This window comes from Gymnoscopelus microlampas (genome assembly GCF_963454915.1).
Source record: "Gymnoscopelus microlampas genome assembly, chromosome: 21".
In the NCBI taxonomy this organism is placed as follows: Eukaryota; Metazoa; Chordata; class Actinopteri; order Myctophiformes; family Myctophidae; genus Gymnoscopelus; species Gymnoscopelus microlampas.
This window is the reverse complement of record NC_139958.1, coordinates 17,760,156-17,775,622: the sequence shown is the minus strand read 5'-3', so window position 1 is coordinate 17,775,622 and position 15,467 is coordinate 17,760,156. Positions and strand designations below refer to the sequence as shown.

Sequence of the window (15,467 nt, the reverse complement as noted above, 5' to 3'; positions counted from 1 at the left end):
TCGGTTCCATTTCCTGAAAAGAAACAGTTTTGGTCCAAAGCCTTTGCAAGTGGAGACGACAGTGTGCAGGAGTCATTTCTTCTACAAAACCGGTTTATTGACAACAGAACGAAGCTTGTCCTATGATGGCTTTTGGCTGTTGCGATAATGTTCAGCAGTCAGGATATAATGTGGTACACTTAATGCATTTTTTGGATACATCAGCACGTATTTCTTTTGTACAAAGATAAGTAAATCATGTCATGAGCAGTTTTCAATCTCCGCACCTCATAAGAAAAATGTAATTGGAGAAACTCTGTAAAACTTGGAATGCCTTCCTTTAATATTTGTTATATTTTGCATGCTTCATAAAGATGACATTCACCGTTATACGCTTGGCTTTGTCTTAATTTGTGTGATCTTTGTGGTATATACAGTATGTGCATTAATGAATACATACATTGACGTTGTGAATAATTTACATTCACTACAGATGTTTGCAGTTTGCAATTACAATTTAGCAGTGGTGTAAAGTAACTAAGTACATTTACTCAAGTACTGTACTTAAGTATAATTTTGAGGTACTTTTACTTAACTGGAGTATTTCATATTTTCAGTATTTTTACTTCTACTCCACTACATCTCAGAGGCAAATATTGTACTTTTACACAACAATCATTTGAAAACTTTAGTTACTAGTAGTTATTTTGTAGATTTTTGATTATTATCACAAAACATACATTAACCACCACAGCCACTTATACATTATACATTTCGGCCATTTGAAAAAAGCCGATCTACAAGCTCACAATGCGTCGTGATGAGACGCATTGTGTGCTTGTAGATCTGCTATTTTCAAAAGATTTTTGTACTTTTGAAAACTTGTGAAATGGGACAGTCTGCTTAATGAGTACTTTTGGTGCTTTAAGTACATTTTGATACGAATACTTTTGTACTTTCACTCTGGACTTTTACTTGTAACAGCGTACTTCTACATTGCAGTATTGATAATAAAAATGTGAGTACTTTTTTCACCACTGTAATTTAGGCGTTGAGCAGATATAGTCTTATTCAGAGGGAATTACAAGTGTGCGATCAGAGTAATGCAATTTAAACGCCATCGTACAACAGTGTTGTGTGCCAGAAATAGCTGACCTAGCTGACAGAGCATACATCTACACAGGAGAAGACATTACAGTCTATACGGCAGTGGTTCTCAAACATTTTCATTTCTAGGACCCCCATAACTCTGAGAGTGTACAAATGGAACAAAATGTACCTTTACAGTCCATTTGTACGCTCTCAAGAGTTACAGACCTGTAAGGGTCCATTTAGAACCCTTTCAAGGAACCTGATGGGTCCCTGGATTCATACTTGTCATGCACTTTGTCCAATATTGTTCTAGATATAGAAAATGTAACCTTTGCCTGCACTAAGTTACATTCCTGGTAAATATAAATATATGACTTCAAATTTCAGCAAGTGATACCTATTCAACAAAATTGATTAGAATTAAACTGAAGGAAGGAACATGGTTGAATGAAGCATGTGTGGCTAACCGTTACAAAGGGATGATTTCCTCACAGCCACAACCAGACACTGGTTTCCTGTCATCGTCTTGAACCAACGGACATGTGACAGGAAACAGTAGCGACATGCTGGTGGTGTGTGCTGGTGTCAGTCAGAACGTATTGAGAACAGGAACCGAAAACGGCTCCAAAACAGCCGTCTGATAAGAAAAGCTCCTATTGCAGTTCAAGCATACTGAAACATCAAAGCCAGGACACTGGTTCTGCATGATTGCATCATTTCCTAACGTTTTCACCGCCACCGTACTTGCATCTCAAGTGTTTCATGTGTGGTGTAAAATCCACTCTACAGTATGTCTTGTGAGTAAAACTATGTGTTCCAACGATGAAATTACAGTTAAACCCTATGTACTTCACTGACCGGGGTCTGTCAAGGGTCAACAACTGGGGCTCCTCCATTTTCTCTCTACACCAAATCTCTTCACTGAAAATAGCAGATCTACAAGCACACACTGTGTCACGGTGGGACGCATTGTGAGCTTGTAGATCTGCTATTTTCGCGTAATGTTTGCCTATTTTCACTGAATGTTCACACATTACATCATGCTCAGAATAGAGACGCTATAGGGTTCATATGGTTAAAGATTCTGCTCCAAGGATCCAAACGACCCTGCAGTTTGTGTAGCTAATATCATTTTAAAATCAATTATTCTATACTTAACCAGCAGTCAATTGATCTCTGTCATTCTGTGACCTATGTCCTTCTATGTCTCTATGTCTATGGGCCTATTGTGCCTGTTGGCCTTCTCCTTTAGTAACGTGTTAGCATTTGCTAGACACTATAGCTTCAAAAGTTCAGTTCAGACAGCACCCACTTTCAGCAATATAGGTTTGGTGCGGATTCAGAGTTAATCTGTTTTGGTAGCTAATGGCAACCCAAGGACCTTTCCCAATCAACAGTATAATGCCAAGACAAGACGAGCATGGAGATATTTCCTAAGATATATATGTTGTCTTTCTGCACCTACATTCATTGTGCACCTTTCATAATCCATCAAGCCGCCAGATGCAACTCATTTCACTAGTTTCAGGTGGTGCCCCTGAGTAGGCCTGTCACAATTATTACATAATCATCTGATCGCAACTATTTGAGATAATCGCAATTATGTTTTGCATAATCGTCAAAATCATTTCCATGTTAAAAATTGTCATATATTTTTTAAAGAAATCTTAAAAAATAGTGGCACATCTACAAGTCCAGCATTTTGAGCTTGTAGACCAGCTATTTCCACTATTAATGTTTTTTGTGAAAGTATAAAGTTATTAAATATGTACGTTTTTGTCATATCTGCCCTGTGCAACTTTAGTTTACGCCTAAGAGCCAAACAGAAATTGTATTTCTATTCATAGTGTTCAATGACAAAAACAATTAAATCGTTAATCGCAAATTATTTGAGCTATAATTAATCGTCAAGTAAAATGTCATTTTTTCTCAGCCCTACCCCTGGGCTAGTGTATGTTCTCAACATGGGGTCCAAGGACCCCCAGGGGTCCTTACTGCACCTACATTCATTATGCACATATCATAAACCATCAACTCTAGACACTACAACACTACTAGACAACTTGGGGTCTAACTCCATTGTTGTGTCCAACTTTACCCCAATTACAGAATGCAAATGCAATGTAGTCAAATGATGTATTTATTTCTAGTTCATAACATTTGAAGTTGGTCCAAAGCCTAATTTATGCTTCCTAGTATGATGGGTGTTGCTCAGAGAAAACAAATGACAATTTGGCACAATTGGGTAAAGCAGTCAAGGTCAGGAACACTGAACACTTTGAAAAGTATGCAGCAACAGAAATATCAATTCTTCTTCAAATGAAAACAAAGTGACATAGTTTACTACAGACAATATCCAGTGTAACAGTTAAATTCTCTTTAATAATGTATGTTTCCCTGATCCTCTCTCAAGAGAGGGTACACAAGTTCAGCACAATTATTTGTTTAACAAGCACTCCCTCTAGAGGACACTTGAAGGTATTGCTGCATTGTAAGTATGTATGAAAAGGCATGAGGCGATGGTGGTGGTAAGGAATATAATAAAGGAATACATAATTATGGTTCAACCATTTTTTTTGTCATCTCTGCCAGGAGGGCAGACGATCCTGCTTTTGCCCATGTCTGTCTCTGGAAAAATAAAAGACAAACAAGAGGGGAGAAAAAAAAGGCGTGCCTTCTGAAAACTGTATGGGTGGGAATAACTTTTCAGTTTCATTCTCTAGGCCTAGGAACATGTAGGATGGAAGCAAGTTTATTATAATAAAAAATGATATTGTGTTTGTGGTGAGCTTACACTTCACAGCACAAACAATATGCACTCCTCTGTAACATCCATCAGCAAAAAAAAAAGAGAGGGAAAAACACCTTCCTCTTCAGGCTTCCCACTGTGAGCACATGATGGACTCACCACTGAGTGGTTGCAGCATGTACCCATGGTGGTGGAGCTGACATATTGACAGCAGGATGACTAGGGCTTCGCCCAGTCAAACTACAGTAGTCATCCATCCAGGAGGATGTAGAGACAGAGTGGACCTGCTGGACCAGAGTTGTTGTCGCAACCCACTCCTCCACACACTGTGTTCTGTCCATCTAGGCTGGCGATCCCCTGCTGGAGGTCCAGCGTACAGGTACACGCTATTCTTCATATCACACACCATTATGCACTCCCAAGTATTTTATTTAACTTCATTTTACTACTGTGATGACTTCATATATGGTCACACACACAAACACGCATTTCATATTTCTTCTTATTATTATCTCCAACAGGCTGAAAGAAGGAGATTATGTTTTTGCCCCGGTCCATGTGTCTGTCTGTGCGTATCTTCTTTAAATCAGGTATGACATGTAATGTCACTATAAGTATAAGCTTAGAAAAGCCCTCTCTTGCTCTCAAGTAGTGGTTTCCTGACTTCATTCCGTGAATCGTTGTAGTGGTGATGATGCATACATTGTGTCGGTAATCACAGAAGCCACTTGAGCTCACTCTCACACCTCCTCAGACACTGAATTAACCAGTTCAGTGTCTGAGGAGGTCAACCCTGTGCCGCGCTTGTTGGCGGCCAACACCTTGGCTTTGTTCATAGAAGGACCTACATAGCTGAGCAGCACAGGCAGGAAGACGAGTCCGTGCATGGCCCCCAGCAGCACTATGGCCAGGTACATGCGGAAGTAGAAGATCTGGAAGATCTTGGATTTGGACAGGGCCAGAACCAGGATGCCACCAAACTTGGCTATTGTGATCCCAGTGAACACTGAGCTGCCCATGCCGGCCAGAGCCTCCTCGGCACGCTCCACCCTGTTTCTCTTCATGCTTTGGGAGAAGGCCCGCACAATGTGACTACAGAACTCTACGGAGATGCCGCAGCTCATGACAAGGTTGACCAGGGACACGGCGTTGAGGCTGATGCCCCACAGCCACATGACCCCAACCATGTTGAGCAGGACCATAGTGATGGTGACGGTGACGAGCACGGCTGCCAGCAACTCAAAGCCCAGCAACACCACAGACACTACAAAAATGGCCACCAGTGACACGCACAGGCTCACGGTAGTGTCGTGAGCCATGGTCAGGTACTGCTCATAGAACACGTAGAATACACTGTAAGGGAAAACTTTGTGGCCCACAGCCTGTGTTATGTTGTCAGCCAGAGCACGGGCCGTCTTCAGGGCGTTTATGAAGTCTGGTGAATCATTCAGGATGGTGTGGTAGGCCATGAAGTGGGTGGCTCCTACACCTGCGTCATTTGGATGCAGGTCCACCGCTGTGCTGTAGAGCGCACTGCCACCTTTCGGACAGTTCTGGGTGGGAATGTCGGAGAGAAACATGGGTAGGAACCGCAAGAAGTCTTCCCCTTCAGGCCTAATTTTTCTGGCGGTACTTTCTAGACAGTCAACACACTCATCCTTTGCATTCTCCACTGAGGAGTTGCAGAATGCACCCGTGGAGTCAAAGTATTTACAGCAACCCGACGTGGGATTCAACCAGTCAAAGTAGTCATCGATCCAGGAGAATGGTGTGGAGGCAATAGCAGTGTGGTCGCTGATGAGAGAGGCAGAGTGGACCTGCAGGACCAGGGAGTTGTTGTTGCAGCCCACTCCTCCACACACAGTGTTCTGACCATCCACGCTGCTGTAATTGACCCCCTCCTCCACCACAAAGTACACCGGAGGTCCAGCGTGGAGGTACATGCTCAGGTTATTAAAGTACTGCAACACGTGGGAGTCATCCGGCATGGCGAGTTTCTGGTCCATGCCGATCTCTACTTTATTCACCACAGCAACACTAAAGAAGGTCAACCCCACAAACACTGCTACTACTATGGGTCGAACCCACTCCCCGAGGATAAAGGGGGCATATTTCTTCTTGAAGAAGCGGAAGAGGAAGCCATCAGTCTTTTCTCCCTGATCTTCTGGAAGCTTCACACAGAAAACTATATCCAGACGATTGTCCTCCTGCCTTCTGACATCCAGGCCAAGCAGGCTGATGAAGCAGCTGATCTGCATCAGTAAGTTAACAAAGATGGCCAAGCCGGAAAACATAGAGAAAGTCCTCACCGCCGGAATGTTAGACATGGATCCAAGGAAGAAGACCACAGTCTCAGACAGGGAGCACAGGAGCATGGTGGGGGCTACGTCTCCAAAGATACGACCGATCTGCTGGTGCAGCTCTTCCTGATCCCTGCGCTCATCCCTCTGGTACGCCTGCACTAAGATGAAAATGTTGTCCACGCCAACAGTCAGCACCAGGAAGGGGATGACCTCGATTATGATGAGGGTGAGTGGGACGCCAGCGTAGCTGAAGATGCCCAGGGAACAGGCCACAGAGATCAGCACAATCAGGACACCGGCTATCGCGAGAGAGATCTTAGAGTCCACCAATAGTCGCCTGAAGCTGTGGATATGACCAAGAGCCAGGGATATATACATTAACATAATGCCGTTGCTGAGTGCTATGGTGCTGATGTCACTGTTGCTTTGCCTGTCAATCTCATCCTCTATACTTCTCTCTGCGTTAAATGCTACGATAAGGTTGGGATTGCTGTAGCTCTTCAGAAAGCGGATGAACTCCTCCTCCCATGCCTTTGCTTTACCCAGCTTGACTGTGTCATTGTGGTAGTTGTTGACAGGGAACATGATCACTAAGGCTGTGGCGTTGTTGTAGTTTTGGTCATCGTAACCCCCCAGAGACAGATGGGGGAACACTGGGCCTCCGAAGGTGCCTAAACAAACAGGGTTCAGTGGAGAAGTGGTACACTTGAGGAAAGTCTTGTGAAAGTTATTTAGCTTAGCGGGGTTATTCTGGAAGTAGTTGAGCACGCTGAAGATGGCGCAGTTATCATTGTACGGGGCCAAAGGAGCCATACAAATATCCTTGAGGGTTACGCTCTGCCCGTCGTACTCTGCCACAAGGCCCTCAATTTCAAGCTGCAAATCCAGCACCTGTTGTAAGATGCTCTTGTCAAAGATGGCTCCAAAAGGCACATCGAGCCCATCTTTGGACTGATAGATGAAGGTGCTGTCAAGCGGTGTGGTGATGATGAGATGCTCGATTCTGAAGAAGGGCCCAAAGTGACTGTCAAAGAAGTCCTTCTCTTGGCGTGCTCGGCTATTGGGAGCCGACCAGAGCTCAACAGGGTCAGTGATGATGGTCATGTAGACCAGTCCTGACAAGGCGGCTGCAACCATGACCAGGGTGGTCAGTGTAACCAGCAGGGGCCTCCGCACACAAAAAGAGCCCCAGGCTGTAAAGAAGAGCCGCATGGCATTCTCAAAGCGCTCCCCAAGCATTTCCCAGTGTGACGCATCTTGATCAGGGTTGTCTTTTTTCAGAGACAGTGGATTATTGCTGTCCAGTGAAGTGCCATATTCAGAAGTTCTTTTCCTGTACCACCAGGCTCCCAGCACAGCGGCAATGAAGATGAAGAGGAAGGCCACATAAGAGATACACATGATTACAAACATGGCATTGATGCCAAAGATTGTCCAGGGAGGAGGCAAATGAGGGGGAACCGGCTTGGGGCAGACATCGGGGCAGTCCTGACAGGAGCAGGGACCCAAGCCATCTTCCAGGCGATCTGCACAGGAGAAAGTCTTGTTGTTCATAGGATTGAAGCCAGACACTGGGACATCAGATAATATGGGGTTTATGGTGAAAGGAGGCGGAGCCATATCGTTGTTGAACATGTACTGGAGCATGTGGGAGGGTCTGCAGTCCTCGACTGCAACACCACCACAGAACATTACCATGGCCGGAGCGTCTTGGAAATGCACACCCTTACAAGAATCAAACATGGCATTAGCAAATGTCTCTCCAATGTAGTACTGCACTTCCACCACGTTGGTCTTGTTGAGTTCTGGTTCTGAAGTGAACTTGGTGGCATTCATAAATTGACTCTGTCGGGGGCTGCATGTCAGCTCACAGAACATGTTCATCATGTTGAACAAACAGGCAGGGCACCGACCAAAGATTAGGTTTAGTACCTTGGTATCCTGTTCGAGAGAACGGAGCTGGGCAACGTCACAGCACAAGCGTCGTTCGCCATAGTCATATCCAGGGCATAACTTCTTGAGAAGTGCTTTTGCATCTCCAGCTTCAGAAGGCAGCGCTATGCCTTCGGAAAGCAGTGGTTTGGGTGGACCCGTGTAATTACAGTTGTACTTAATGTCATCCTCCTCAGGCACCTTTCCACACTGACCATACCACACACAGTGCTGGGCCTGAACCACTGCCAAGGGAATCAACAGGAACAATAAAAACACATAGTTTTTCCCAATCTTCCCTCTTACTGAACCCATTTAGAGTGGCTGTCTGGCTCGGGGGTTAGAACAGCTGTCTGGGAATCAGAATTGGACGGCGGTTTGATCCTCGGCTCCTCCAGTGCTTTGTGTCAAGGTATCCCTGACTGAGCAAGACAACTTAACCCCTAATGGGTCCTTGGGTGCTGTTAAACAGTCGCCCAGGTCTCTTAATGGGATGAGTAAATAGGTTAGAATTCCGGGAATGTACAAATGTAATTGGCAAATGCCCAGAAACTAAACCAACTGACCTACAGCCAGGCAAAGTCTGTTGCATAAACCTGATAATAAAGCTAGTAAGACCTTATAAAAGCAAATAAAACCTTAAACCCCACACACCTTCTGCATCGGTACGCTAGACCTTATATAATCTTGACTGAGCTCTGGTCTGACGTCACACACAACACAAACTGTTGTCATGTATGCTTACAATGCCGATTTGCACAGTTGTTCTTCTTGGACCCACTGAATACTAATGGCACTTTCCAGCAGAAATCGTTGTAATATAACGGGCAAGCTAACTGTAATATACCTGGTGGCCTATATCAAAACACAAAATCAACAGGAAACTGGACAAATTAAACATAGACATCAAAATCTGTTTGGGTAGGAGTGCTTCATGAACTAAATAACAAGACATTGGATTGGTTTGACATTGGATAGGGATATATATCCAATGTCATATTGGATTACAGTGTATACACACACACACACACACACACACACACACACACACACACACACACACACACACACACACACACACACACGCACGCACGCACGCACACGTGTAAAGATTATTATTTACTGTGCTGACACTCTGATATATAGCCATACTGTATATGGAGATCCAGTTTTCCAGAACCGCCGATATACCCATATATGGGCATATACTGATGACATCAAGGACCTCCATACTTTATGTGAATATAGAAGGGGACACAGGCAGACAGAGAGACACATAGAGATCTCAATATATGAGCATAAAAGGGACACACAGATAGACGGGTACAAAAACATATCGATAAAACCGCAAATCCCCAAGTATGGTGTACACTCATGTCATCAATATAATGTCATAGCATTGGCGTTATATACTGGCCTGGACTTCATATTTGGGCATAGTCAGTTGGATAGGCGGTTGTCCAGAACCTCCATTCCAACCGATACGCCCATATATGCATATATGGAGTTATAGACTGCCTGGATCCCATATTTGGGCATGCCTGACACAGAACTCCATATATGGGCATAAAAGGGACACAGATAGATACAGAAATCTCCATATATGGGCATAAAAGGGACCAAGATGAGTACAACACAACAGGTACATGGACAACGGGTACTGTATCGCACATTTGAAGTTTACAACTCAAATCACCCTCCCCTCTCTGAACGTACACATAGTCAAGATTCATCAGTAATATTTTATCAGTAAAAACGGAATACCATTATGTAATGTGACATAAGGTTTTGACGTAACCGGGAATTACGCAATTAACGAAACCTGAACCCGTCCGTGTATTAGAACGGCCTGGGAGCTGTGTGGACCCACGACAGCCACTGAATAACCGATAAACAAGTGTTTTTAGGATATACTTGCATTCAGGGGTGCCTTTGCCAGTGTTAAAAAATAGTACCTAAATATTCAAACATCAATAGGGGTTACAATACATTTGCAATCATACAGTAAGTAACAGAGTTACAATGTTACATTGTAATCATTGCTATAGAGTGTGTTTGTCCAGTAACAGGAGTCTCCATGTCTCTCTAGTCTCTAGTAAACACAATCTGGGCAATGGGCAAGTCATGTTAATAACATCAGTATGTTCCACCAGACACAACAACACATTGGCAATTAATCTGCAATGAATGAGCAACTGAACACCTGCATATTGGCCTATTATAAATCAATACTGGAGTTCTATTCTTCATTTTTTTTCGCTGGGCGAGTGAAGAACAGCGCCAAAGATTTACCTTAGAGATATATACAGTGGCCGAACACAGTATCGCATTGTGCTGCTTGGTGTTTAGATGCCACATTGCAAGAGTCAGACTCTTCCTCTCCCTAGAGGACGCCAAGAAACTGACCCATGCCTTTGTACTATCAAGATTAGATTACTGTAACGCCCTTCATACAGGCTTACCTAAAAAGACTACTGAGCGGCTGCAACTCATTCAAAGTGCAGCTCAGCCAGAATCCTAAGATTCCTAACCAACACCAGGAAAAGGGACCACATTACCCGTGTACTTGGGTCCTTGCACTGGAGCTCTGTGATGTTTAGGACAGATGTTAAAGTTATTTTACTTGTTTTTAGAGCCTTGAATGATCTAGCACCTTCCTATCTGTCGGATTTCCTGCAGAAGTATGTCCCAGGCCGCCCCCTCAGGCCTGCGACCTGATAAAAACCTGTCTTCCGTGTAACGACTGGAACAATAATATTTCTAGCTCGATCCGCCATTGCAGAGCGCGTCGAAAATGGCTAGTTTTGACAAGTGTAAAAAGGTATGGAGATATGGACCTTTTTCTCCAAATCCTATCATTGGAGTGACGTTTGGAAGTGACGTTTTTTGGGCTCACGTCACATCCATCCATTCCATTTTAAAGGGACCTAGGATAATTCCTAAATTGCGTTAGCGCGGCCCTTGTGGGTGAAAAAAATTGGAAAAATTGAAAATAATAGAATTCTCGTTTTTGGCACTCAACGGTTGTATTTGCAAACACAAAGATTCTTGTGTTTGGCACTCAATGTGCTAAGGGCAGAAAAGTCCCCCAAAATATCTTTAAAAAAAAGAAGGTCGTCTCCAATCTGGCATCTCCAATAATATCGATCGTCCATACATCTGGCTAGTTCACCCAGGGCCGGCCGCTGCTATAAGCAATATAAGCGGTCGCTTAGGGCCACAACCACTAGGGCCACATATTGTTATTATGTCATGTATCTCATATCCAACAACTAGCGTTATTATTTTAGTATGCAATAAAAAATAACAATGATTTTATAATGGGGGTGTTTGGGGGGGGCACCAAAAAAAATCTTGCTTAAGGCCACAAAAATCCTAGGGCCGGCCCTGTGCTCACCAGTACTTTCCACACCTGCATGAGCATACTACGTCCACATAGGTAGGTGTAGGACATTCTCGTGACAGTTCTTGGCTCCCATAGCACAAGTATGCTGGCTGGGAGCTCCCAGTGTCGAATTTGAACGGCCAGTCTTCATTCTCCTGGCCACTATCTTCTCACTCAACGTCGGTAGCTCCCATACAGAAGCTTGTTCGTAACATGCTCATTATTGCTGATTAGTACTGCACGTCCAGCATTCACAAGCGTATAGGCTATGAGAACGGACATGGGAGGATGGACTTCCACAATCTGGCCATGCCATTCAAAGCCGGCCATTTTTTTTTTTTTTTTTTTTTTATGTTTATTTATTCAGCTTTCAGCATGATCACAGAGGTTTAAAAAGACAGGTGCCATTAAAAACACTGAATTATTTTGCTGATTACAATACCAAACTTCAAATCTAAAAAAAGCAATTGCCTATCTAAAAATCTAATACCCTAAAACACAAATCTAAAATCCACTATCATTTAAAAGTCTGCACATATATGGGATTGGTGATTTCTTGTATCTCTCAGTTCGGCAATGTAGAGTGTCCAGTTCGTCTCCATTCCTTGTTTGGCGACCAGAGATCTCCTTTCTGAGGCGGGGAAGCCAGTTTCTGAAGTTGGACTTAAACAGCTTCCTGGCAAAGTCGAGACACAGTTGAGTGCGCCTCTCTGCTAGGGTGCACAATGTGAGGCTGCGTAGAGCCTCTATGTATCCCGAGTACCTCCGGCCAAGTATGCCATTCAAAGCCCTCCATGCAACCGCTTGCCTCCTATCTTATAGGTGGATGTTCCAGGAGGGTTTTATAGGTGATAACCTGTTTCTCTTGGCCTTCAGCGCAAGACCAACTTTGGCAAACTGAGTACACACTGGTCTGGGCCTGCTCCAAATGGTCAAATAGCAGGATAGCATTTCATCTGCATAGTCCAAGTCTGTTAGGAGTGGACTGAAGCAGGGAGTCATCTAGACCCAGGCAGACTATCCACACACAGAGGTCTGATCATCTAGGCTGGTGTACAGTAAGTATATTAATGTAAATATTTACATTAACTGTAAATATTTCCTTGCTAATGTTGTATTTTATTTTATTGACTATTGCAATGGGTTTTTATCATTTTTTAAAATATATTTTTCCTTCCTCGTCCTCGTTTTATTTTATTTTATGCTTTAATGCTGCTAAATGGAGTGGATTGCTACTTTGTAAATCAGGTATATATATGTAATTATTAGTCACTAAACAGGTATAAGCTTATATACAAGGCCTCTGGTTCTCTTATTCCCAAGTGTGTTACACTGAGGCATTGCAGAATGACCCTGTGGAGTTGACGTATAAATAGCAGAGCGACTGGGGCTTCACCCAGTCAAAGTAATCATTGATAGGGCGTCCGCTGGCCTGGCGGTCCGGGCGCGTGCCGTATCTGGGCTCTGGTGCGGCCCGTCAGCGTGTTGCGGGTTCGAGTCCCGATCTCGACAGCCAACCCCGTCTCTCTCTCCCTGTTTCCTGTCGGTCTCCACTGGTGCTATCATTGAAGGCATTGAGAAAAAAAAAGTAGTCATCGATCCAGGACGATGGTGTGAAGGCAATAGTTAGTTGTGGGTTAGTGACCCACTCCTCCAACGCAAAGTACACCGGAGTTCCAGCCAAGGACGTACATGCTCAGATTATTTAAGTACTGCAACACAAGGGAGTCATGCCGCATGGTTTCCGGTCCAGTCTGATCTGTACTTTATTAATCACAGCAATTCTGTACTGGAAACACCTTAGGCCACAATCTGAACTGGGAACAGAATGCAGAATAAGTTCTTGTTCGTATCATCTCTCAGTTGCCATCTGATGTCCAGCTTCAATGAGGGATACGATGTCTTCACAGGCAGCTGCGTCTCATAGCGATAGGTCTTCTGTGCCTCAATGGGGCACTCAATTCCAGATTTGCAGCCATCGTCCTCAGGGAGTTTGAAGCGTTTGGGGACACCCAAAATGATTCCGTGGACAATTGCTTTGCTTGTTCGGCTCTGCACACGACTGGCGAATGTCACTTGGATTCTGTAGTTCTGCCCTTTGAGAAGTTTGCACGGTTGACTAGGACACGGATGAACATCAACCAGGGCCACTTCTCCAGAAGGAGATCCACAGTCATTGTATTTGATTTCATGTGCACAGGTGAGCACAATCAGAGAAAACAGAACGATCAAAGCGGTTCGTATTTCCATGGTGTCTCGATACGAGAGATGAAGTCAGGATACAGGAAATAAAACCAACTGAGATTCAGTGAGATAATAGTCATAAGCGTGAATATATAATGTTTAACATAGCTTTGCTCTGACATCACACAAAACACATAATGTTGCTATGCATGCCTACCAACTTCAATTTGCACAGCTGTTCTCCTTGGATCTACTGCAGGGGTCTTCAACAGGGGGTCCGGGACCCCTAGGGGGTTCTCAGAGTTACTACAGGGGGGCCGCCAAATCTTTGTGTGATAGGATACGATACGTTTTTTTTTACATTAACCTGAACCCTAGCATCCCTATTCTGAGGAGAACTTGGGCCAAAAATAGCAGATACACAAGCTTACGACGCCTCACAGCGCCAACTGGGAATTCAGTCGGATCAGTGGATCTCCAGAAATATCAATAAAACCACAATCCCCATAGGCCTATATGGAGAACCCTGATGCCATCAATATGACTGGCCTAGACTCCATATTTGGGCATGCCTGAAACAGAACTCCATATATGGGCATAAAAGGGACACACGCACAGGAAAAATCTGCATATATGGGCAAAAAAGGGACAGACACACAGACGGGTACAACGTTGTATTGCAAAACTGGGTGAGGCATGCATTTTCAACTTCCCAACGGGCACAACGGATCTCAGACTAAAGTTTTATGCTGCTTTCCAGCTGAAACCGCTCCATTGTAAAGCAAGCCAACTGTAACTGGTGATCTATCAAAACACACAAACTGACACGAACTTGACAAATTAAACATAGAAAACACACATTGTTTGGAAAGGAGTGCTTCCTGGACTAAAAGAAAACGTGTTTGTTTGACGTGCTCATTGGATAGGGATACCATATACAGTATATACCATATAGACATTAATAGAAAAAAACAAACTAACAAACTACAAGGCAGTCTCTTTAAGAATACTTAAAAATGCCTTTATTGAAATGGCATGGTCATACTCAAGTCTATTATGACTGTAGGTCGCAATGTTATATGTAATGTGTTGGATTGTCGCTGCGCCACGCTCGCTTTGTGAGTTCTTTGCATGTTACACTGGTCTCTACTGGTCTCTACTATTAGTACACATTAAATAATATGCAGAATTATACTAAAAATATACCTCATGTACTTATTGTCACTCTCTCAGTTGACTATGACGTATGACAGCTCAGACTGCATTGCATGTGGCACTCATATGTTTAGGGTTTACACACAGTATGTTGTCATGTGCATAAATATGTTGGTGCAAACATTGGGATTGGCACCAAATGTTGTGTCCGTCTCTGTGTCTCTCTGGACAGGTGTAATTGGCAAGTAGTGTAAATGAATGCATCATGTTTTTCAATCTGTGACCGATTGAAAAAGGTGTGGGAGGTCCTTGGCCGGCTGGTATATAGTGGCCGCAAGAAATATGATGCTATGCTGACACACACACACACACACTCACACACACTTCTGCCCTCCCTAGGTGAATGACTGGCTAGTTTGGCAGATAGCGAACAGTCTTTCCAATGAGCACAAACGGTTTACAGTGGGCAGAACACACACACACACACACACACACACACACACACACACACACACACACACACACACACACACACACACACACACACACCTCTTATGTAGTAGTGTTTGTGATGGACACAACAATACAACAAATCTACTAGCACTTAATGGAATAAAGCTTTGACAGTAACAAGTACCCTAATGCAGGTTAAACAGATATACATGCAGACATATAATACAGTATTATT

The 15,467-nt window shown here is 43.7% G+C and overlaps 2 protein-coding genes across 2 annotated transcripts; both read right to left on the bottom strand.

The window, feature by feature from the left end:
* Positions 1–4,560: 4,560 nt before the first annotated feature.
* On the bottom strand, positions 4,561–8,370 carry LOC311037846 (NPC intracellular cholesterol transporter 1-like; the record flags this gene model as incomplete). The annotated part of the gene is made up of 1 exon (XM_084047136.1): positions 4,561–8,370. One exon carries the CDS (start codon positions 8,368–8,370, stop codon positions 4,561–4,563), a length of 3,810 nt encoding a protein of 1,269 aa, XP_083903262.1.
* A 4,870-nt stretch (positions 8,371–13,240) lies between these two features.
* Positions 13,241–13,690, bottom strand: LOC311037845 (NPC intracellular cholesterol transporter 2-like; the record flags this gene model as incomplete). Its single annotated transcript, XM_084047135.1, has 1 exon — positions 13,241–13,690. One exon carries the CDS (start codon positions 13,688–13,690, stop codon positions 13,241–13,243), a length of 450 nt encoding a protein of 149 aa, XP_083903261.1.
* Between the last annotated feature and the right edge of the window lie 1,777 nt (positions 13,691–15,467).